This window comes from Aquarana catesbeiana, linkage group LG11, assembly GCF_042186555.1.
Source record: "Aquarana catesbeiana isolate 2022-GZ linkage group LG11, ASM4218655v1, whole genome shotgun sequence".
Taxonomy (NCBI): Eukaryota; Metazoa; Chordata; class Amphibia; order Anura; family Ranidae; genus Aquarana; species Aquarana catesbeiana.
In genome coordinates this window covers 71457864-71484290 of record NC_133334.1, presented here as the reverse complement: position 1 = coordinate 71484290, position 26427 = coordinate 71457864, and the positions used below count along the sequence as shown (strand labels likewise).

At 42.6% G+C, this 26427-nt stretch overlaps 1 protein-coding gene across 1 annotated transcript in view; it reads left to right on the top strand.

Annotated features, from left to right (window-relative positions):
- The window catches only part of ANO3 (anoctamin 3), a 620027-nt gene that overhangs the window by 560414 nt on the left and 33186 nt on the right, over positions 1-26427 (top strand). Inside the window, exons 20-23 of the mRNA XM_073604550.1 lie at positions 18673-18730; positions 19517-19614; positions 20616-20761; positions 25162-25314. Of these exons, the coding sequence (XP_073460651.1) occupies positions 18673-18730; positions 19517-19614; positions 20616-20761; positions 25162-25314 (455 nt within the window). The remainder of the gene's footprint in view (positions 1-18672; positions 18731-19516; positions 19615-20615; positions 20762-25161; positions 25315-26427) is intronic.

Below are 26427 nucleotides of genomic sequence, written 5' to 3'. Positions count from 1 at the left end.
CCCACTGTAATATCCACATCTCCCCCACTGTAATATCCACATCTCCCCACATCTCCCCCACTGTAATGTCCACATCTCCCCCACTGTAATATCCACATCTCCCCACATCTCCCCCACTGTAATATCCACATCTCCCCCACTGTAATATCCATATCTCCCCACATCTCCCCCACTGTACTATCCACATCTCCCCACATCTCCCCCACTAATATCCACATCTCCCCACATCTCCCCCACTAATATCCACATCTCCCCACATCTCCCCCACTAATATCCACATCTCCCCCACTGTAATATCCACACACCCTCACTTCTCCCCTACTTGCTTACAGTTGAGGCGGGTGATGATGACATCAGCGCGCCGCTCACCTAGGCCACCGCCGGGTGTACAAAGATGGCCGCCGCTCCGGTCACGGATCGGATCATTTTTCGGATCAGCAAAAGAAAAAGACAAGACAAATAAACATAACCCCTACTGTAATATCCACAATCTCCCCCACTGTAATATCCACAATCTCCCCCACTGTAATAGTCACAATCTCCCCCACTGTAATATCCACAATCTCCGTCCCCACTGTAATATCCACGTCATCTCCCCCACTGTAATATCCACAATCTCCCCAACTGTAATATCCACAATCTCCCCCACTGTAATATCCACGTCATCTCCCCCACTGTAATATCCACAATCTCCCACACTGTAATATCCACATCTCCCCCACTGTAATATCCACATCTCCCCCACTGTAATATCCACATCTCCCCACATCTCCCCCACTGTAATATTCACATCTCCCCCACTGTAATATCCACATCTCCCCCACTGTAATATCCACATCTCCCCCACTGTAATATCCACATCTCCCCACATCTCCCCACTAATATCCACATCTCGCCCACTAATATCCACATCTCCCCCACTAATATTCACATCTCCCCCCACTGTAATATCCACATCTCCCCACGTCTCCCCTACTTGCTTGCAGTTGAGGCAGGTGATGATGACGTCAGCGCGCCACTCACCTAGGCCGCTGCCGGGTGTACCAAGATGGCCGCTGCTCCGGAGCTAGGCCGAAGCCGCGGAGCGCTCCGCGGATCACGTGTGTGCCAATCCGAACAGGTTGACCCGTTCGGATCACAGATCACTGACGATCCGTTGCACCCCTACTAGTGAACCTTCATTTTCTAAGTGAACACTCTCTATCTCATTAGTGAATCAACCCCACATTAGGGATGGGCGAACGGTTCGGCCTGAGCATAAGTTCGGGCCGAGCTTTCGCTGTTCGGTCGTTCGATAGTTTGTTCGCCCCCTCGAACCAACCACAATGCATTGCGGCGCTGAACAGGGCATTGCAAGCCCTGATTGGCTGAAGCAGTGAAAGCTTCAGCCAATCAGGGCACAGAGCACTGTCAGAGTCATAATTGGACACGGTCATCATGACTTTATCCAATTATGGCTCATTCCCGCCCCACAGTATAAAAGTATTCTTTCCATGGCAGCCATTTTCAGTGTGATTTCGGCGTGGAGAGAGATAGAACAGGGCTCTGTTCAGTGCTATTAGTTGGTGTGCTATACTGTGCCATTTTGCTTCAATTGTCAGTGTAGAATATTAGTTTAGTGTCAGTCTAGGGATACTGTGATTGTGGTTAAGAGGACCATCATTCAACTTTGCATAGTGTGCAGCTAGAGTATGGACAGCTCAGATAGTTTCACTGTAGTGTAGTGAGACCGTGTCATTCATACATACATTAGTGTAGAGTAGGGACAGCTCAGATAGTTTCAGTGTAGTGTAGTGAGACCGTGTCAGTAATCTTTACATCTTTGCAGTATATAACCTAGATCCTTATGAGGATATATAGTGCCCGTTGTGCTCCTCCATCTGTGTGCTGTGGGGACATATGGACATAATTTATTAAGGACATATGAACATATGTTATTTACTGGCTGAATAGTGCCTCCTAGTGTATAGTGAGTAGGGACAGTTTTAAACACCGTCTATTTGATTGCCTTACTGCCAGTTTAACGCCATTTACTTCTGTGTGAGTTACTGCCAGTTTAACGCCATATAGTTCTGTGCACGTTACTGCCAGTTTAACGCCATATAATTTTGTACATTACTGCCAGTTTAATGCCATTTTAACACCAGTTTAACGCCATTTAAATGCCGGTTTAACACCATATAATTCTGTGTGCATTACTGCCAGTTTAACGCCATATCGTTTTGTGTGTGTTACTGCCAGTTTAATCCCATATAATTCTGTGTGCGTTGCTGCCAGTTTAACACCATATAGTTCTGTGTGCATTCTCTGCCAGTTTAACGCCATATGGTTTTGTGCTTTACTGACAGTTTATCACAATTTACTTTTGTGTGTGTTACTGACAGTTTAACACCATATAGCTCTGTGTGTCACTGTACATTTGGCACATTATATTGCAGTATATTATAGTGTATTTGTAAAGTGTGTCTGTGTAGTGTGAGTACTCAAATTAAAGTGCACCAAACACCTCTTTACATTGATTAAAGTGCATCTACGTACAGATTTCAACTTCTTCTTTACATTTGCTTAAAAGCACCGCCCCCTCCCTCCCGATAATGTCTGGGAGGACAACAAGGAGAGGCAGACATTCAAATTGCACTGTAAGGGGGCCAGCAACAAATGTGTCCACAGGCAAAGGTGGACATGGTGGTCAGTCCTCAGGCAGGGCATAATTTCCTCTGTTTAGTGAGTTTGCCCGTACTATCCAGCCACAGCATGCAGAGGAGGTGGTGGACTGGCTTACTAAACCTTTCTCATCCTCCTCATCCTCTGTCACGCAAGCAGAGACAAGTGTGCAGTCCCCTGCAGTTGCCAGAGTGGATAAACCTGCCTCCTTGTCCACATCTATTCCTGCCATAGCCCCGACATCAGCCATTAAGGAGTCAGCTGAGTTATTTGACCACAGCATCAGCCACTTGCTCCTTGATGATGCCCAGCCATTACTGGATTCAGATGTTGGTTCTGCGGTTGAGGATGACAGGAACATGAGCCTAGAGAGAGGGAAGAACACTGGTAGAAATATTGGCATTCATGTTCCCCAAGCCGCAACGTATTGCCAAGTTGTCTCCAGTGGTAATGATGAGGATGGAGGAGATGGAGATGATGATGATGATGATGATGAGGTCACTGATGCGACTTGGGTGCAGAGATAGAGCAGAGGAGGAAACTGAAGGTGAGGCAGCACAACCCCAAGAAGGCCGACATCAAGAAAGTTTAGAGAGCAGCCACCCTATTCCATCACATTCAGCAGCTGTTATCTCTCGGCCCACTCCCCAAAGCTCAGCTGTCTGGGCCTTTTTCAGCACATCTGCAGCAGATCACACTGTTGCTATCTGCAAACTGTGTCTCAGGCACATCAAACATGGCAAAAACACCAACCATATGCATATCATTGCAATTTTTTTTGCCTTTATCAAGAGCACCTCTATAGGGTTACGGTGGGAAAGCGCCCCCGACACCCAAAGAGTAATTTTTCTGCACCTGTTTGACAGGTGCATATCATTGCAATTTTTTACAGCAAGGCCAATTCTTGCTTTCATCAAGAGTACCTCTATAGGGTTATGGAGGGAAGGCGCCACCGACACCCAAAGATCAATTTTTACCCACCCGTTACTTCTATACAAAGTCAAAGTGACACCAGAATGTATCCAAAAAATCTCTAATCTTGTTCCCAGTGGACTACATTGTGGCCTCATCATACACACTGGCTCCCCAACTGTTGCTGAGAAAAATAAATGCAGCTTGCAGGGAAAATGTCATTTTTTTTGGCTTTATAAATGCAATTATTGCTGCAGCAGATTCTAGACATGGTACAGATCTGCCACTTTACAGGTAGACTAAGGGGACCCCCCAGGCACTATATTGGAAGGAATTTTTATTTTTTAGGCTTTCACTTTAAAAATAAAAAAAAATCACTGCTCATTTAAAAATGACTTGAAAAAACTTTTTTTTATTGATACATGTCCCCCAGAGGCAGGACCCAGACCCCCAGAGGCGTCACTAGGGTGTGGCTATCGAGGCTGGAGCCCCGAATGTGCAGCCCATAGCCCCGAGTCTCAGCGGGTCGCGGCTTTGAAGGTGGAGAGACGAGCAGGCGGACGAGCAGAGGTGACATAATCTCTCTCCACCCGCCTGTCACCACTCTTCTGCCCTCACTGCTCGCCACACACAGTGCCCTGCACCCCGACGTGGCAGAGGAGGGGGCGCCCGAGTGCCAGAATGCTCCCCTCCTTGTGTGTGTCACACACACTGGCCCGGACTGTGTCTGCTCTCCCGCCCCACCAACGATGTCATCCTCAGTTGGTGAAGAGGACAGAGGCAGAGATGTCAGTGTCCAAATGTACGGAGAGGAGGGGGAGGGGACACACACACAGTCATCCAATCATCTGGCTGGCTTGTGGAATGTTTTTTCAACCCGTTGATATCCCCTTGCTGACTGAACACTGAGGAGCAGTGGATGTCTGGAGAGCCACAAGCCCCGCCCCATGTATGTGATTGGAGCAGTCATCAGCTCCTTGTGTCTAATCACTGCAGGCTCCTCCAGGTCTTACAAACACTGATTGGTTTGAGGGGCGGAGTGCCGAGTCTGAGCCCAATGTGCTTTACACCAGTTTCCATGCCCAGGTGACATTTGAGGCACAGGGGATTTGATTTCATGGGGAGGAGCTGTACAGGGTCTGAGTTAGTCTGTAGGGACAGAAGTTGAGTGTAGGGGTGTTAGTGTCTTGGTGAGTGTGGGTCTGTCAGTCTGGGGGGGTTGTCAGTCTTGAATGAATGGGGGTGGAGGGTCAGTCTGGGGTAAATGGGGCAGGGGGGTCAGTCTGGGGTAGATGGGGCAGGGGGGTCAGTCTGGGGTGGATTGGGCACAGTCTGGGGTAGATGGGGTGGGGGGTCAGTCTGTGGTAGATGGCGGGGGGGTCAGTCTGGGGTAGATGGGGCGGGGGGGTCAGTCTGGGGGTAGATGGGGCGAGGGGTCAGTCTGGGGGTAGATGGGGCAGGGGGGGTCAGTCGGGGGCAGGGGGGGCGGGGGGGTCAGTCTGGGGTAGATGGGGCAGGGGGGTCAGACTCGACATGGATGCATGGCACACCTGTGTGTCCCCTGTGCAGGTAACCACAGCCCTCCATGGGCATAGACTTTAGTATACCCCTGTGAGCAAGGCCTAAGGCTCCCGGGACACACAGCTTCCTGGAAGAAAAAGTCTGACCCGTATAGTGCATGCGTTTACTCCGATGTGTAGACATCCATGTGAGTATTAATGTGTTCAATTTCTTCACCTCCCATGTGGCTCTTTTGTATGAAAATCTTTATATTCTAATTGATAATCTTGTTGACTTTTCTTGCATTTTTATTTTCAAGGGGGTAGTGCTTTGTGTGTACACGTGTGTATGAGTAGTCAGGAGTACCCATGGAAAATACTGACCAGGAATTATTTAATGTATTTTTTTACAGATCTGAATGCAATGCTAGAAGCTGGAGATCTGCACACAGAGTATTTTCATTTTAGCAAGCATGTAGTCACCCGCTTGTTAATATGATCCAGATCTGCAGCTTCTCTCGCCCGTGCCCTGCTGATATGTCGGGGGGGGGTGGAAAAGGACACACAGGTTGACTCCTTACGATGCTCTGCAGAAGATAGGACTTTGCAGGGGAGGCAGAGAATAAAAGGGGGCACTGTGAGTAGAGAGAAAAGGGGAGGGGGGCATGACAACAAGGGGAACTGTGATGGGGGGGTTGTGATTGCTAGGGGCACTGTACTGTAAAGGGGCATGTAATCATTACAGTGCAGTCCCCTTTTACAATACAGTGCAGGGGACCGACTCCGCACTATCTGTCACTAGCCATCCCCAAAAACGTCCGACCAACCCCCTCCTGGAAAAATTGGTTGCTCAATCTAAAATGGCGGGCCTAATTTTTGTTCCAGTCCGGGCCTGCACACAAAACACAAGCTTTGGTCTAAAATGACCGGTGGTGCTGTAACAAAGTCCCGCCTCCTAGACTGGGTCCTGTGAGATAGACAAAACACTGATCCAATGCAGTAAAATTGATTCAGGGTGATGTGTATCATAGGAGCCGCGAGATGGTCTAGGAGGCGGGACTTTGTTACAATGGTTGCCCAGGTGATTCAAATCCAAGCTCCGAGATCATCGCCGCTCTGTGTGATCCAGGGGCACTGGTAGGCTGCAATTGGTTGGCACTGGTAGGCTGCAGTTGGTGGGCCCTGGCAGGCTGCAGTTGGTGGGCACTGATGAGGCTGCATTTGATGCATTGATCTCTTGTATCATTTCCGCAGTCTCTGATCATCTCTTATATCATGTCTACAGTCTCTGACCATCTCCTGTATCATGTCTACAGTCTCTGACCATCTCCTGTATCATGTCTGCAGTCTCTGACCATCTCCTGTATCATGTCTGCAGTCTCTGACCATCTCCTGTATCATGTCTGCAGTCTCTGACCATCACCTGTATCATGTCTGCAGTCTCTGACCATCTCCTGTATCATGTCTGCAGTCTCTGACCATCTCCTGTATCATGTCTGCAGTCTCATACCATCTCCTATATCATGTCTGCAGTCTCTGACCATTTCTTTTATCACGTCTTCAGTCTCTGACCATCTCTTGTAACATGTCTGCAGTCTCTGACCATCTCTTGTAACATGTCTGCAGTCTCTGATCATCTTCTGTATCATGTCTGCAGTCTCTGACCATATCCTGTAGCATGTTTGTAGTCTCTGACCATCTCCTGTATCATGTCTGCAGTCTGACCATTTCTTTTATCATGTCTTCAGTCTCTGGCCATCTCTTGTAGTATGTCTGCAGTCTCTGACCATCTCTTGTAGTACGTCTACAGTCTCTGACCATCTCCTGTATCATGTCTGCAGTCTCTGACCATCTCTTGTATCATGTCTGCAGTCTCTGACCATCTCTTGTAGCATGTCTGCAGTCTTTGACCCACTCCTGTATCACGTCTACAGTCTCTGACCATTTCTTTTATCATGTCTGCAGTCTCTGACCATTTCTTTTATCACGTCTGCAGTCTCTGACCATTTCTTTTATCATGTCTTCAGTCTCTGACCATTTCTTTTATCATGTCTGCAGTCTCTGACCATCTTCTGTATGATGTCTGCAGTCTCTGACCATCTTCTGTGTCATGTCTGCAGTCTCTGACCATCTTCTGTATCATATCTGCAGTCTCTGAAAATCTCCTGTAGTAGGTCTGGGGGCTCTTTCTAACAGACTCTCTCTCTCTGTTCATTAGAGAGACTCCCCTCCAGGTCCCATTAGCGTACTCTGCTTCTCTTCCTGTATTTTTTTTATTGTTAAGAGATTGTGGGAGGATCCCAGGGTAACAAAGACTACTTAGGGGAGCATCTCTGTGTTTGAGTCGTTGCCATATAAACATTTGTAAAGGGTAGGAGTTAGTAAGTTGACCACGCCCACGTGGGGGGCGCAGAAATATTTCTGCACCCAGGCGTCTGTGACCCTAGGATCGGCCCTGGCCACACATCAGCGTTCTTCCGCCCTCACAGTGCGGGCCTTTTAAATGTCGGAGGTGCGGCAGGAAGCAGAGAGATTACATCATCTCTCACTGCCTGCCCCGCATTTTCGCTCTCCTTCCCTCACTAAATGGACCAGTGCTGTCAGCCTGCCACCAATGCAGCGACAATGCACATTTGGTGGCACTGGCTGGCATGGCAAGTGACAATCTGCAAATGGTGGCAATAGCAATCTGCAATTGGTGCCAAGTGACAATCCACATGTAGTGGCAGGTGACGGTGGCAAGTGACACGCCCAAGGCTCCCACTGATTCTGCATTATGGTGAGTAGAACTACTTCATTATATATTACAATGTAATGTAATGTAGAAATAATGCACTTCAATCATCCTGACACCATAACAACCATGGTTCCATGATGATTGAAACGCCAACACCAGCCTTCCTTTGCCCGTGAAAAATTGCTTACCACCAGTGTGCCCCCCCGGTTGGTGACCGGTGCTATGGGCTTTAGCCCCAGATCTTTTTTAGACCTAGCAACACCCCTGCAGTACCCTATAACCATTGTATGCTCAATTACTTGCATATAAGCCTTAAAAATGAGCACTTTTGATTTTTGACATTCAGGTCCCATTGACTTTAATGGGGTTCGTTATTCGGGTCCGAACTTTCACAGTGTTCGGAAGTTCTGGTGCCAACCGAACAGGGATCTGTTCAGCCCATCCCTACCCCACATGTTTACCATCTAAATGAGAAAAAAAGGAATGAGCACCTTGCTTAAAGAGGCATATTTAAATTTTGTTTTTACGTTTTTTTCCCCGTAAATACACATTTTAATGATGACTCCCTAGAGTTGTGTTCCCCAAGCAGTGTTTTGTAAGAATCCACTCGGCAGTTTAAGTATTATTTGGCTGCAGCCAGATTTATTGCGCTTCCAGCATCAAAGTGACATAAACAACATTTCCAGCATCCAAATAACAGCAAGCCTCACGCAGTATGAAAAATATGAAGCAGAAAATAAACCTTTACTTGTCCGGCACTTTTAAAACATTTGAGCCCCTTTCTTGTGTCTAGCTTCAGAAATACAGTATAAGCCTTTTTTACATACAGGGCTGCCAGCTCATGATCTGTCCTTTTGGTTCTTATCCAAAACTCCTTTTGCAGGAAGCTGCTTCTTCTATTACAGATAACCCCAGCAGTGGCATTATGATGTCTTTTTAGTCTAAGTTCTCATGACCAAATAACACCTTTTATTAGCTGAATTGGCTTTCCCATTGCTTCGCTAACTATAAACAAGATATATATATATATATATATATATATATATATATATATATATATATATATATATATATACTGACCCCCCCCCCCCAAATGCAGTCATTTTAGTTGCATAATTGCAATAATATTTGCTCCTACTTGTGTTTGGTTTGGCAGCATTTGGGTGGCAGTGCTTTAGCTTGATGCAGACTAACCTTTTGGGAAGGTGCTAAAGGATGATAGAAAAAGTCACTCTGGGGCTGGAAAAGAGTGGCATCTACTAGGAGGAAATGTGTTGGCCATGGTGAAGGTTGCCCCCCAAAATATTATATGTCACAGTACTCTAACTACCTTACAGTTTAGTGCAGAGTTGGAGGTATGACAAAGGATTTTTAACAGAGATAGTATTTAATGACAGTCCCAACTCCAGAGGTTTGATTTAGTAAAGGCTAATTGACTGTTTACTTTGCAAGAGAATTTTTTTTCCTGGAGCTTAGTGAATGAGGTGAAGCTGTACTGACTTCCATCATCCAATCACGTGCAAGCAAAATTGCTATTTTTTTTTCCTTGCATGTGTTTGGGTGTTCTTTGCAAAGTGCAAATTCTCTTTATTTTAGTAAATAAACCTCTACACATTGCTTTACTTTATCCAAAACTTTTCATGCATGATTTTATTTTCTGATAGTATGTCAAAAAGGTTCAAATCCTATATATTACAAGAGTTGTAACAAAAAGTATTTGAACATAGAAGCAGCCAGATGTTTGTATCACCAGATACTTATCACCATAGACTTATGAATGCGGTGAAGCTCTGCTGACTTCCATTATTCTATTATTAACCCTGCACGTGAATGGGTATTCTTTGCAAAGTGAAATTTCACCACATGCATTTAACTCTGGGGAAAATTCCATTGAACAATGGAAAACTTCCCTTGCAAAATCAACAGCCTATTTGCCTTTAGTATATCAACTGCCAGGTGTCTGAACCCATGCTTGTGGAAAAATGTCAGCAGATTGTCAACCTATGTTAAAGTGGTATTAAACCAAAGAGCAAATATTTATTATAGTGCAGCTTATCATTTCTTACATGTGATAGCTGCATTCATTTTCTATTTTAGGCTTTCTTTCTTTTATTTTCATCTGGTGATCCAGCCAGTAAGTCTGTTTTTCTAAAGAAAAAGCTCTCTAGCAGAGCATATCAGGTATAGAGGTGAAACAAACCATTTATCACTGGCAGGAGTGCTTATAATGTCAGCCTTTATTTATTTATAAAGAAAAGAGAAAATACCCGCGCAATGGGATGTATATTAAAGACAGAAAATCTGTTAGCACTGCTGCCACTACCAATTACTTCCACTAGGTGGAGTGTAATGTTGAAAGAGGGAAAGAAGGGGTAGATATGGCGCTGTTCCAGATCTGGTGAATTCAGGTGTGTGCTGCTCCCTTGATTGGGAGGAATATATTGGGTGGGGAAAGAGATAGTAGGTGATTCCTATTCCTATGTGTATTATACTCAAGAATCCATATAGAGGTTAGTGTGAAGCCTTGTTGTAGACTCCTAAGTGTGTATGAGTGTCAAAGTTGTATAACTAATACAATAAAGTGCAATGTGTATGGAACCAACTTAATTCATGAATAAATTACTGAATAAAATTGTGACATAAAGTGCAAGTTTCTTAATTACTATACATATATATCAACTGTATAAACACTATAAACAAAGTAAATTAAATTAAAGTGCTAGTGTGAATAAACAAGTGAACATCTGATTGGTAGGTGCTATAGTGCCGGTGAATAAGTCCGTTTAAATTCTGGTGAACTTTTCAATGAATAAATCCTCAGTGCGTGTCTTATTCGTGCTCTTATAATGACTGCACTCACCAGATCCTTCACCCCCTCTTGGGGTCTCACACATCCACAGTATATGCCACTGTGTAGCACCGTAAGATATCTCCGTCCTTAATGTAAACTCGGCATCATCTCTGCAGCGGGGGTGTGCGTATGTGAATGGGGGGTGCCCGGTGTCTGGGCTATGTCCCCACCACCCTGGCTCTCCTGCACTCCCTCCCAGGAATGGATCGGGAAACCCCAAACGTGAAATGGCTGCAAATCCGCAGAGTAGGCCTCTCCTCCTCCTCCCGCTTCCTCCTCCTCCTTCCTTCCTGCTTGTCGGCGGATGGTAATGGACATTAAGGTCGGAGATATGTTACAGTGCAAAAAGTTTCCTGCACTACAGCACAGTGGTGTAGTGGTTAGCACACTCACCTAGCAGCAATGAGGTCACTGGTTCAAATCCTGACCACCACGCCATCTGCCTGGAGTTTGCATGTTCTCCCTGTGCCTGCATGGGTTTCCTCCGGGTACTCTGATTTCCTCCCACACTCCAAAGACATGCTGGTAGGTTAATCAGATCCTGTCTACAAAATTGGCCCTAGTATGTGTATATGTGTACGTGTTTGTAAGCGCGTCAGGACCCTGCAGGGTAAAGGACCGCACTATATCAAGTTGCAACTCAACTCAACTCAACTTCAGCCCATTGAATATCATTAAAGTAGGATCCTTGTCCTAACCATCGGACTTGTGACATCCGACATGGTGATTACAGCAGCAGTAAAAGGAATTTATGTCACACTGGGATTTTTTTGATTGGTCAAAGGACAAGTTGTACTATCTCAAAGTCGGAGCAAAATCTTCTCTTGTTCATTCAAGTCCAATGGAAGTAGGACCGAAGTAGGACTAATGTAGGATAGATGTAGCAGGGCAAAGTAGGATGACAGTCGTACAACAGTCGTGTCATACCAGTGTGAACCCAGCCTGAAGGGTGTGTGTGGGGGTCAAGGGGGTTAAAGATATACTGATGCTTCAAACTCTGAAGAGTAAACAGAGGTTTTCTGCTATACATAAATGTATAACATTTCTAAAAAAAAATATAATACTTTTGAGTTTATTAACCGTTCAGTATTTAGCAATTCAGGTCAGATGATTTTACAAGTGAGTTTTCTTGAGTTAATTCATTTTATATATTCTCTGCTTTACAGTAATCCTGATTGTGTTCATTGCTGATGTTTTTATATATGTATATCTCAGACTACATCTAAATAACTGATAAGTGTGGGGAAGCTAAGTTGTAAAGCTACAAAGGAATGCAGAACATACAGTAAGAACTATTTGGGAGTGTTTCCGCAAAAAGTGCTGTTTGCATGATTGGTGGATTCTCACATTAACGACAGAATGACCCATTGACTTTTGTTTGTTTTAATCTGGTATTAACCTACTTAACCTGCTGGGACATATAAAACAAAATGCTAATATATTTAACTAGACTACATATTCAGAGATGGATTTCACATGCATAGGGAAGGACAATTGACTTTTGTTATTATAATACAAAAGCAAGCTTCAATGTATGTGGTGTTCTGTGTTTAGCCTGTTCCTGCCCCTGGGGTCCAAAGGCGAAACTGGGATTTCCCAGTGTGTGTCCTTAAACTTAACCAGTTCTGCAAGTTTTTCACTAAAAAACAATGTTCATATGTGGGCTTTACCTGCTCACATGGTTGGATTGTTGTCGAAATACAAGGAATTTATCAAATGAAAACTAGCTAATTTAGCGTCAGTCCTTAGCAGTTGGTATAGGTACATCTTGTGAGTTTGAAATGCTGCATTTTTTGGAGGACCAAGCCATGGATTTTTGGAGAGTTATTTTCTTGTAGAAATTTTTCATTTAAATTTTTTTTTTCTATGCAAACAGACATTCAAACATATGAAAAACCATGCATAATTACTCCACTCTTCCAAGCACCTTTGTAGTGTCTCAGATAAAAGGAGAACTTTTCCTCCATTACACTCCCCCTTTATTTGGACGTTTTTTTTTTCTTTTTTTCAGGGAGCAGGTACCTTGTTTTGATAGGCAACAGTTCCACTCAGATCGCCTAGGCAATCAGAGTGGAAATTCACACCTGCCTGCAACTTCCCGAGACACGTCACAGGTCCCAGGAGGTTGAAAGTCCATTCACAAAGCAGATCGTGACTCAGGCGTAGTAAGGAGAAAGTCACAGCATGCCTCCCACACTCAAGATGGCAGCATCTGGTACCCAAAGACCAGCCAAGAGCCAGACTGGATGAAGTGCTGCATCCCACCGCTGGAGAGTGCCTGCTTAATAACAGTCTGAAGCTACAGTATTTGTAACTGCTGACTTTGAATTATTCTGGAAGTGCCTAGAGTTCCTTTTCAAAGATGAACTCCAGGTATGTTTTTAATTGCATAGGTTCACTGGACATTGGCCCAGCTGGACCATTGTAAGTAGGCATATCTCAAACCTCAGCCACCTCTGTGGAAACTGAAATCACAATAGTATTTGGCAGGACTACAGCTATCTGCTCAATCTTCTGGGTCTTATGCTGAGCAGCTGCAATGCACTGCATTCTGACCATTCTGACCACAAGGGACTTGTTTGGTATTGCCGTCATACGTAGAAAACCTTGTATTTTTTTCAATGTATACAGGGCATTCTATGATTGGATATGGTGGGGATCATGATTACACCCTCCCTCCACTTTACCTCATCCAATCAAAGAGCTCCTTGTATTTATTAAAACAAATACAAGGTGTTCTATGAATGGTGGTGCTGTCGAGTGAGAAATCCTTGTGTAGTCAGTATGCAGTGGGGCAGCTGCTCGGCACAAGACTCAGAAAATTGCGCAGATCACTGTAGTCCTGTTGACTACTATTATGATTGTCACAGTGGTGCTTCAGGATTGGGATATGTCTATGTACACCTGGAAGATCATACACTGTGGCAACAGCACTGACTACTACAGTGATTGTCAGCTTGCTCAGTGGTGCCTCAAGTAAGAGATATGCATACTTATATTTACCACTGTAATTGTCCCTGACAATTACAACATTAAACCGAGGAACACTGCCATCCTTTCACTTCAGGGTGATTTGCAGGCTGAAGACATAGTTTGAGAATGAAACTTCCAGCATGCATGTGATTACGGTATTATAGCTGACGTCATGTGATCAGAAACCCCTCTGATTATCAATTACTAGCAGAAACTGAAGTTGATGGTGACAAACCATTCAGCCACACAGTGTTGACCGCTAATTGTCAAAGGGAGGACATAGATTAATGTACCCTCAGCATGGGGCAAAGGAACAGTAATCTTCATGTTATAGGTTTGAAGGGGTTAAATTCACAAGGCCAGCTGTATATTTATTGTTAGTTTTGGGGTTTCCGTACATTTTAGAGGGGGGGGCATCCTCTTCTGTTTCAGGGAAAAAAATATTTGTAAAAACATCCTGAATAAAGTCACCAACCACTCCCAAAATGCACCCAAATGTTTGGCCAACCAAAAGTGTTGGAAATAAATCACATACCTCTAAATCATGTACAGCCAATCTTTGTAGGTAGCCTTTCATCCTAGGAAGAAAAAAACGGCTGCACACCACAGGAACGTTCCAACAATTTTATTCCAAACATAGCAAATGACAGCCAACAAAGACAGAGTGTCCGAACCCAGGTGGTGACTCGTGCGTTTCACACCTATATAATGATGTGGAGTGTGGCGTGGATAACAAATCTATGGGCCAGTGTCTACAGACTTTTGTTCGCTTCAGAACTGCTTCTCTTCCCCTACAAGTCTTTGGAAATGCAAAAGCATTTGAAGCAGGTCAAATGCATCTGAAATAAATTCTGAATGATCTCAGAACCATTTCAAACTGATATCAAAAACATTTTCTCTTTAAAGCCCATGCCCATCAACATAAGCCCTGTGTTAGGTTGTCTCTTAAAGAAATTACTATACCAAGACATGAACTGATGAACCTTACAAGCCCTTAGATGTGGTGTCTATGTTGGTTTTCTTTTTTCAAGGTTTTCTTCCTCTGTTTTTACATGGTGATTTTACCAAAAGCATACTTCCTGTCCTAGGATGACAACACTCACCCATCCTTCTGTATCAGGGCAACAAAAACAATAAAGACTACAGAAACCAACTCCTCTCTTATAATATATACCATACTCTCTAAAACATGCACTAGTCACCCCCATACTTAAAAAGCCCTCCCTGGATCCCACCAATCTTAAAGTGTTACTAAACCCAGTAACCCGCATTCGCTATATCTGGTCTCCTACAGTACACAGAACATGGAAATGCAATTATTTTACAAAACATAAACTGCTAAATACCTTTTTTCATGAGCAGTATATAGCAGTTCTGTGACTTCTATTAGTGTCTGGTTAAAGCGTGCAGAAGGAGTTTTAATTCTCCTCTGTCTTATGAGGCAGGACCCCTGTCCCTCTGTCTGGGCAGTGCTGATTGGCCCTGTGCTGATCACATGCACCCTCCCAAGAAAAAAAAATCTCTAGCAACACACACCAAACTGAGCATGTGCAGAGTGCCCCCAAGGCTCTGTTCTATCAGGAGATGGGACTGTGGAAGAAGATGAGGAGCAGAGAAGACAGGATCAAACAGCCTTTTTGCACAGTGCACAGGATTAACCCCTTAGGTTCCACAGTGAGTATAACAAGCATGCTTAACTGCATATACCGATATTTTACTGTTATGAGTTTAGTAACACTTTAACAACATAAACCCCATCTCCTTGCTCCCATTTTAATCCAAACTCCTTGAACATCTGGTCTACAACCGACTTAGCGACCACCTCACCAAGAATATTTACCTTCTTGATCCCCTTCAATCTGGATTTTGCCCTCAACACTCCACAGAAACTGCCCTCGTAAAATGAAAAAAACATCTACTAATGGCCAAAACCAGGGGACACTATTCTGTACTCTTACTTCTGGACCTTTCTGCTGCCTTTGATACGGTTCACCACCCCCTCCTCCTCAAAAAACTCCACACCTTTGCTCTCCATGACTGTACTCTTTGCTGGTTCTCTTCCTACTTATCCAACCACACCTTTAGCGTTGCTTGCAATTATTCCTCCTCCTTTGCTCTTCGTTTGTCTGTTGGGATCACCAAAGGTTCTGTTCTTAGACCTCTCCTATTCTCAATCTACACCTCTTCCCTGGGTCAGCTGATAGTCTCCCATGGCTTCCAATACCATCTCTACGCCGAAGACACCCAAATTTATCTCTCTACCCCTTAGCTCACTCCTTCAGTCTTCTCACGTATCACTAATTTACTAACATACATATCAGTCTGGATGTCACACCACTTCCTCAAACTCAATCTATCCAAAACCGAGCTCATAAATTTTTCTCCCCCACATGCCCCTTCCCCTGATCTCTCTGTCAATATTGATGGCACAACTAACAGCCCATCCCCGCATGCCAAGATTCTAGGTGTTATCCTGGACTCTGATCTATCCTTTAGGCTACATGTCCAGTCACTGTCCAAATCTTGCTGCCTCAACCTCCGAAATGCCCATTTCTAACCAATGACACCACAAAGCTCTTAGTTTACTCCCTAGTCATCTATCACCTCGACTAATTCAACTCCCTTCCCATTAGCTTTCCTTTACATAGGCTATGCCCTCTTCATTCCATAATGAATGCTGCTGCCATCTCATCCACCTTACCAACCACTCTGTGTCTGCTACTCCTCTCTGCCAGTTCCTCCATTGTTTTCCGCTCACCCAACAAATTGAATTCAAAATATTAACAACAACATATAAATCTATCCACAACTCAGCCCCCAGCTGCATCACTAGCCTAGTCTCAAAATACAAATCTAATCGTTCCTTTCATTCCTCCCAAGACTTCCTGCTCTCTAGCTCTCTCGTCTCCTCCTCCCATCCTCTCAGCTCCTATCCTATGGAACTCCCTACCCCTATCTGTCCGATTATCACCTGCTCTGTTTGCTTTTAGACAATTCTTGAAAACCCTCCTCCTCAGAGAAGCCTATCCTGCCCACACCTAACAACTGTACTTTTATTTTTTCCATCAGCACATCCTACAAATTTATTACCTTTTGTATCACTTTACCCTCCCTCCTAGATTGCAATCTCTAATGACCAGGGCCCTCTGATTCCTCCTGTATTGAATTGCATTGTGCTGTCTGCCCTCATATTGTAAAGCGCTGCTCAAACTGTTGGAGCTATATAAATCCTGTATAATAATAATATAATAATAATAGAGGGGTGTGATTCTGTAGTACTCAGAGAAGAATGTAATTTAAGTATTAAGTACTTTTTTTTTTAGTTTTGGATTGAGTGGAGAGGGATTAGAACCCCTGTTAGTTTTTATTGCTGTTTGTGCTAAGGAGATTCACTCTCTCTATTTGTCCTGTTTACTGTTATCTTTGAGAGTGAAAGTAAATAAAAGCCCAAATTTTTGGTTGCCCAGAGAAATGTAATAGAGGGGAATTTTTCCAATGGGGACACTAGTTCTGGTGACCTTGGGGTCCCTAAGGGATTCCCTTAATTTTCAAGGGTTTCCTCCTACTTCTTCTGGCTATTTGACAAGAAGTGATTGTAAATCTCCAAAATGGGACACAGATGGTGAAAAAAGATTCAAAATGAAAAAAAATAGTTTTGCCTATAGTTCTCCTTTAAAAACTGTCAACACAGGCAAAGAGCACAGGAAGTTATGAGCTCACAAGATTTCTGATAACATCGAACAGGTATAACAAAACACTTTAAACAGTATATTTAACAGGCAAAGTGGGAGCAAATAAGTAATAATACTTTGGGGGCTAATTGTAATCATAGAACATGTTGTGATCTTAAGTAACTAATGTACACAGGAGGTAGGATTACAAAGTCATGTTGAATTTGTTGAAGAATTTAAAATGCTCAATTGCTTACTGCTCCATTTTTAAATCACAGTTGTGGGTCTAAGCCTGGGTACACACTTTTACCACAAACACTCCGACATTGGGAGCTCATGTCGCATGTGTGAAAATCAATGTTTCCCTATGAGAGCCGTCCTAACTGGTCTGACACAAGTCGGTCTGACTTTGAAAATGCTCCCTGCACTTCTTTGGTCCGACTTTGATCCTACTTCAGCCCATTGAATATCATTGAAGTCAATCAAAGTAGGATCCTTATCCTAACCATCCGACTTGTGACATCCGACATGGTGATTACAGCAGCAGGAAAAGGAATTTATGTCACTCTGGGATTGTTTTGACTGGTAAAAGGACAAGTCGTACTATCTCACAGTCGGAGCAAAATCGTATCTTGTTCATGCAAGTCGGATGGAAGTAGGACTGATGTAGGACAGACGTAGCAGGGCAAAGTAGGATGACAGTCGTACAACATTCGTGTTGTACCAGTGTGAACCCCAGCCTAAGGCCCCATACACACTATTAGATTTTCTGCAGATTTTTGTCTTCAGATTTACCAAAACCATTTAGTGCAAGGGCCTGCCTGATTGCATACAGATTGAAACGCTTAAGGTTTGACCTCATATTATATGGTTTTGGTATGGGGCCTATGCCTTGTGTGAGTTCCTATCACTCAGAGTCAGAGCTTACACAGGGTTAATGACCTGATCCTCTCCCCCATGTCTTCAGACCCCACAATTAGCTTGGAGGAAGGGGAGAAGGCCTTATGCTCTTGCATACTTGAAAAGACCAGGAATTTCTGAGGCCTCCAGCGGAGCATCAGAGGGAGTACTGTACAATAAGGTTGAGTATGACTGGGTGGAATGGTGGGCTTTCCTGAAAACCTATCACTTTACCCTGATTAAGTAAGGTGGCAGGTTCTCTTTAACACCATGGGTGATCCATACACAATAACCTTCAAATAGATCCACTTATTTTAATGAAGAGTTAAACCATATGGGGATCAGGGATTTAGAAAGATCAAATCCACAAAGGTATTCAGAGAGGTGAAAATTAGAGAAATACTGTAAGGGGCAGCAATCTCTCCATGAGTATTTCAGTAAAAATAAATATGTATTTTTTTACAGGTTTGCAGGGAGGCCTGGCAAATATAACAGACTCTTTCAAAGATGGAGGCTGGAAGAGGTAAGACGAGCCACTAAACTGAAACAAATATTTGTTTTTTGAATTATTTAATCTATGGTCAAAGGTAGTAATCATCAATCAATGGTTCCTGAGCTACACACGACTCTCCCCTACATTTGACGTGCTTTATGGCAGTTTCTAGTAGTTGCGTAGTACTCCTTTGTCTGATGTAACTTGCATTAGCATTCCAAAACACATGACACAAAGCAGATACTTAATATATGTAATTTCTATAATGATTAGATCCACCAAAAGATTTATTATTTGCTGTGTATTTAAGGTAGTATTTGAAACTGTGAATATCTCTACATTTGTAGCCCTTTGCTAAATACAATAAAGAACACAGAAACCACCATTAAGAGTTGCTAATCAATGAGTATAAAGCTGACCATACTTGTTACAATTAACCTGTACAATCTCCTTTAGCACTACTAAAAAAATACTATTTAATTGTACAATCTCTGTTAGGTTTATCACAACAGCGGACACAGTTCACCAACAATTATTCTTGCCATAGAAACACAAAAGTGTGACTGCAGAAAAAAGACCAGGGTGTCAATTGAGCCCACCCCATTTTTTTTTCTTTTTACTTTTTCTGTCTGAGTAAAGATCTATGTTTGTGTCGAGCATGTTTGAATATACTTAGTATTGACAACACATTTATGTGCCCCAGCTTGAGGAAACATGGAAATGACTCTTCCCAGCTAGGATACAACAGTTGCCAAATTTTGTTTAGTATTATCAGGTCCTCATTGGTAATGGTACATTTTGCATATTTCTCCTTAGTGTCATCCAAGTGGGTGCCTTATAGACCTCTGTTTACAAATGGGCGTTATCATGGTTCTGAAACAAATGTGGAATAACTTCATGGAATTAGGTTATCCGTAAGTAATATATTTTCAATTTTCGAAACCAGTTTATTATTTTAAAGTATTGTTTTCAACATGGTCAACTGATGGGTGATGATCTGGGACAATGCCCACCTACCATCCAGGCTGTAGCAGTTTTAATAATAAACGAAGGATCCAAAGGAAGTGCGTGTAACAGAAATAAAATAATCCAGAGAGAGCAAAGGTGGGTGTCATGGCCATCACTTTATAACACCAATGTTGCCAGGATGGAGAAGCCACAAGTGGGTTTAAAACAGAAACTCCCAGTTTAGGAGAAGGGTGAGAGTCTCTAAATTAGAGGGGGTCAAAAGGCAGAAAATATGGATTGTGTTCTATGTTTGGTTATTCTATCGTATGGGAAGAGCATTATTTCAGTTACTCCTTGTGGCTAAAAAATGAAATTGGGCAGAAATAGACCTGAATTCAATACTGTTGCGTCAACTGTCCTTTCTATATTTCCCTGTTGATGGTAAACCCTTACACTTAATACAGATACATCTTATTTTCTAACAGGCACTTGACATCTGTTTCTTTGGTAAAGCTGCTGCTAATGCTTTGGAATTGGTAGACTTGGTTTACCAAACAAAATAGATGACTGTCAAGGTACAACTTGGTCATGTTTTAGGATACAACTTGGGTGAAAGTAGAAGATTTCTTTAGATCAGTGATAGCAAACCTTGGCACCCCAAATGTTTTGGAACTACATTTCCCATGATGCTCATGCACTCTGCAGTGTAGTTGAGCATCATGGGAAACGTTGTTCCAAAACATCTGGAGTGCCAATGTTCATCATTACTGCTATAGATGGATGGAGAATATCTTTAAGGTGTTGGAGAAATGCACAATGGACTTTTGTAGCCAATAAGAGTCTGCTAACTATATTTCTTTAAGTAGGCTATAGTTTGTCAATGATTACCTCTCCAATATTTAAGAAACCCATTTAATAAAAACATATCTAACCTAATATATTTTCTGTGATTTATCCTTTGCAACAGATTACTACAGAACTGGTGGTCACGAAGGAAAATGAAGAAAGGTGGACAGTCAGTAGAACACAAAATAACTTTACCTCAGTGGGAAAAAGACTGGAACCTGCAGCCAATGAATGCTCATGGGCTTATGGAGGAGTACTTAGAAATGGGTAAATTCAATGTAAATAAACTCACACTCAACACCTATGGATAATCAAATTTAAAGTGTACACCCCAACATTGAGCTCTTCTTATTTCATACCTTTTAGTCTATTACATTTACCATTAAAAGTATTTTGTTATATCTGTTTAATAATCTGTGAAAAATTGTACCTGTTGATCTTGCCAAAAAATCCAGAGCTGTCATTTGTACTACGCACCTTGTGGTGTTATCTAAAAAATGTTACCAGGAAGTGTTGTAAGACTGCAGAACACCTCTACCTATATTACAGATATGCAAAAAAAAGAGGTATTCCAAAGTCGCTAAAGCACTCCCTGTACTACAATGACAATGCTGATCCTCCATAAAGTATGTACACTATGGTGGGTGAGTGCTGTTATTCTAAGATAGAAAGTAGGTTATTGGCAGAATAATTAGATGGAAATAAACAAAAAGAAGACTGAACAAAAGAAAACTAATGTAACAATCACATCTAAAAAATAGTTCTGCATTAAGCTTCGATTTGTTATATTTTTGTTCTTGGGTTTAGATATACTTTAGGAGTCTATGTTAATGTTCATGGTATGAATAAAAGCATATACTAAACAAAAAAATTGCTCTAATCCCAAATAAACAAAACATATACATTAATATCTCAATGTGACATAATACACTCGGTGCATAGAAAATGCCCTTATATCATTCAAGTGATGAAAAAAAAGGAAACCATTCAAAAAATGTGCAGGAAATGAATCCACGTGATGAGTATGAGGAAATCCAAAACAGAGCTGATTGGATAGGGACTCCACCACCAAAAATCATGCAGAGACTTCTGTGGCACCCAACACCCTGTGATCAGGGACGCTTATCAGATGGCGAGGACCACCTGTTTCTAGAATGATCAGGCAGAACAACCTCTGCAGGGTATGGTAAACAGTGAAGCCTCTGGAGCGCTCTGGTGAAAGGGAAGATCGTCCAGGGTGGTTAAACTCACAATGGGGTATCCAAACCAGCCGAAACCAGGAGGTAGAACATACAGAAAGGTGTGCAGCTCACTTTGTCTCTTCCATGTGTCTTTTTTTCTAGCATACAGAAAGAAAGCTCCAATAGTGTAATACTGTATATATTCTTTATTGAATAAAGCCAAAAGGCTACTTACATTTGGTTAAAAGCAACAAAACCTGGATAAAAAACGTTTGCCGGGAAACACAGAATAATTCACACGCACTTCTGGGGTCACGTGGGGCGTGATGGCGTCAGCGCGTAGCTCCGCCCGGCATGTATTGTCATACGTGACGTCTTCCTGAGGGAACCAGGAAGCCACTTTTTTATGGCAGCTTCCCTTTAATCACAAACTAGTTGTGAGTTCTTTGGAACATATATAGAATGCATTTTTGCTGACAGGACAGGCTTATTTAAAGAATATCTAAACCCAAGAATAAACATGTAATATGTTGCAGCTTACCAGTCCTTAGATGTAATGGCTGCTTTAGTTTTCATTTTTCAGAAGAATATTTTTAGCAAGTACAGAAAATATCTGTTGATCTTGCCAAAAATGCAGTGTCCTTGTTACTTTGTGTGAGCTGAACTGAACAAAGTGCCTATGCCCCCATTGTAACTGAAGATGATGAGAGGAAGTCCTGTTTGTAGTACAAATAAGGAGAGCAGCCTAATGACAAGCATGGTTTCCGCCATACATACAGCAGAGGACTAAATGTAACCACCTAGGGACAGGATTTACGCAATTTTCAGGATTAATAGATGAAAATATAGTAAAAAAAACAGAAATAAAGAAAAATAAGGCAGCTACTACATCTGAGGACAGTAAGCTGCAATATCTACCAAAAACTGAAATAACAATTGGTAGCCTGACCTTTTAAACTTGGACTAACCTTTGCAACCAAACCAAATAAAAAAGTTATGATTTGTGTTCTTTTTCAAACACCACTTGACGTATTGACATACCTCCTTTAGACCACAATCCATCCAGCCAGCATGATCATCTGCTGAATAAGCACCCTCAACAGATAGCTTAACTCTCCAATAAAACAGTTTAATCCAATGCAGTTTTATTTGTTAAAATACAGGGCATGGGATGTTAACTGATCATTTGAAGTGTAAAGAGACTATAATCTTCTAAGCTTAATGCTTGCTATGAAGGCTGATCGCTTACTGAGGAAATACGAAGAAGAAGGGAGGAGTCTATCTATGGACTAATCTCTAACTTGCCCCAACATATGGGGAATCTACATTATACCAGTAATTAACATAATATCACATATTGTAGATACACTGAATTGTCAGCACAAAGATATTATACATACCTGTAGCGCTATCCCCGCAAGAGCCGCTTAGTAATTTGGGTTCTCTGTTCTGAACCTAAATCCCAAGAACAACCTCAGTCCCTTTGAGACAACTAGTTTATTGAAAGTTACTGCAAGCACTTAAAAGAACATGAGTATAGATAGCTTTAACTTTGCTGTGAATTAGTACCAGGAAATAGACACAAGACCGTCTAGTGCTAAATTAACCCAATGTATTGCAACGGGTTAGAATGAATGTTGGTTTGAGCATAAATGAGTGCACAGAAGGTAGGTTCAGACACAGTCTGCTAGAAAATATAATCGCTATGCCAAAGTAACTTAGAATAGAGTTCTGTACTACTAGACTGGAATCCACACATAAATCAGAAAAGTCAACAATAAAAGGATCATATAAGCATTATATAGCAGAATATCTGTGGTAAACCCAAGAAAAAATTAATAAAAAATGGTGCTGCAACTAAAAAAGGCTGAATATTCAGCTAGTAAATATGTGTAACAGATAAAGTGAGCAACCAAAAAAAAGAAAAAACTCTCTGCATATATAAAAATGCAAACATGCGCTATAATCATGCAAGTGCAATAATATATATTATGGTCCATAAAGTGCTTCAATCGGTGCAAATGACAATAGCTGACTTTTCAGGAGAGCAATCAATTGTTCTGTTCATCAAACAACAAAGCAATCAGCGCCGCTTACCAGATTTGATGGAGAGGACACTCTAGGCTGATCTAGTGCCTCTGCCCTGCCAAAGATCCCATGTTTGGAGTCTACCCGGAGAAAGATTTTCTGCCTTATCAGTGAGGAATATCGCATCAGTGGAGAGTCCGCTATAGGAGGAAAGATCGTGCTATCGGATGAGCCTGTTTTCTTAGGCTGAGTGATCCCTCCTGTGTGTGCCTGTTTGATCTCTATAATTTGAGATCCATCAAATCTAGTAAGCAGGGCTGATTGCTTTGTTGTGTGATGAACAGAACAATTGATTGCTCTCCTGAAAAGTCCATTGTTGTCATTTGCACTGATTGAAGCACTTCATGGACTATAATATATAATATTGCACTTGCATGATTATAGCACAAGTTTGCATTTTTATATATGCAGAGAGTTTTTTCATTTTTTTTTGATTGCGCACTTTATCTGTTACATGTTACTCATATGAGCATTAACTACAATGTGAATAATTTTACTATTCACTCTAGGATAATGACTAGGATATGGTGCAATGTCTCAGAGAGGTACCTCTTAGCATAAGCAATAGGTTAAGGTCTCTGTGTAGCAGCTGTAAAGGGGCAGTCTTTAGTCCTATCCCTTCAGGTGGCTAGCGTTGGGGCCCAGTTGTACCTTTGGTGCATATTAGAATAGTTCCAGTCAAACCTGCAGGCAGAAATAGAGCTATGAGATGTCTGTATGGTCAGTTCCTAAAGCGCCTAGTCTCTCTAGCAGCAGATAGTAAAAACCCACAGCAGCAGCTCACCAGTCCCAGTGATATTGCAGCTCACCATCTGGTCACACACAGTGATTAGATCACTCTCTGCTGTGCACTTAGGTGACTCTGTTGAGCCCCCAAAGCTCAGCAGTCCGGATCCTGCTCAGGCTGCCATTATGCTACAGTGATGGTTACACTGGACGGCATTCTCTGGTCTCCCTCATGGTAAAAGGAAACCGTGTCCTGTACAGCTTGAGAAATTGCAGCTCTTTTTTTTGTTTTCCTCGCAATCTCCCTCTGGGAAATGCAGTTTAAAAGTTATTGATTACAGTGGAGTCTCTCTCCTCTGGACTACAGTTCCCACAGTGCAGTGCTGCCTGACTCAATCTAGAACTCTTCCTACTCAGCAGCTTCCTCCTTTTGCTGATATAACTGTTAACCAGTTCAGTACCGCAGGGTAAGATCTACAGAGAGCAGCTGCAGGCAGTCTTTCTCTCACTATCCATTATTATCCAAGCACCTGGCTACATACATATTATACATACATAATGAAATCCTGAAATCCAGTGCAACAGTAGTGGATACACTATACGTTTTTTTAGCACAACCTGCCTCAATAAATGTTACTTTAATATAATATCTATTGTTCTTCCAATATTCAGTCATTCAGTTTGGATTCACGACCATCTTTGTTGCGGCTTTCCCACTGGCTCCGCTCCTGGCACTGCTAAACAATATTATTGAAATCAGACTCGATGCTTATAAGTTTGTCACACAGTGGAGAAGACCTATGCCAGCCCGAGCCACTGATATAGGCAAGTATATTTTAATGATAGCATTCTGCAACTGTTATAATATATCATAATACTGTTAAACCCATGGTTCTAATATGGTATAAATAATCTGCTTGACCACCTAATAACATATAATAATTAAATAATTCAAATTTAAATAAATAAGGTTTGTTTTAAAACTCCAGGCAAGCAGCTAAATACGAGGTTGTAATACATCTGTAGGTGCTGTTTTATCTGTAAATTTTGTTCAGCCAGTCCAGGAATTTACACAGCTCTGCCAGATATCATCAGCAGGTTGATGACCCCATTTACTGTATTATAGTTAGGCAATACCACTCACCACTCTGTTCCTAGCTTGTGATTGGACGGTGAAGGAGCAACAGCAGGCTGATTAGGTAATCTTCTCTCTACTGCCGTTGGCATGTTCTTTGTCAGTATATGTGCCTGGCTGGCCCAGCAAGCTGTCGCCCACTCCAATCGTCTGAGTTATAATGTACAGAAAATTGTAAGGGGCTCTTATCAAGATAGACAGGGCTGTTCTGCCCATGAAGCCAATTGACGCAGTCACCTCGGACAGCACTCAGAGAGGCACAGTGGAGGAGTTGCACTGAAGCCGGATTCTGCATAGCGGACACTATATCCTCCGTGCAGCTTAGTAATACTTAACCTACACCTGTAGTCAACCCTGGGGGAAGGGGGTTGTGCTCTGCTATCACTTCTACCTAGGGCTGGCCATCACATGATGTCAGATTCCACACTTGTGTATGCATATATGTGGGTGGGTGCAGCGTGGTGCAGTGGCAATGGCACACACTCAGTCCAGATGCGATTGAAAACACTTGTATTGAAGTCAAAGCAAAACATTTCACAACAAGCCTGGCGGAAGAAAGCCAAACCGGGAACACTCACGGATGACAACAGTGTGTAGTGGAGGAGGTCTCAGCCGAGCTGACAGTGTCTGTCAGAATGCGGCCTGGACAGTCTAAGCCCAAATGGGGAGGTTACCAAGAAGAGTGGTCAGTCCCTAAGCTTTCCTTACTTATCTGGAACCTTTCCCTGATAGACCATGTCCCTACACTATCCACATGCTAAATGTGCGCCAAACCCAGGAGCCAGGGTCTTAAGTAGACTCTG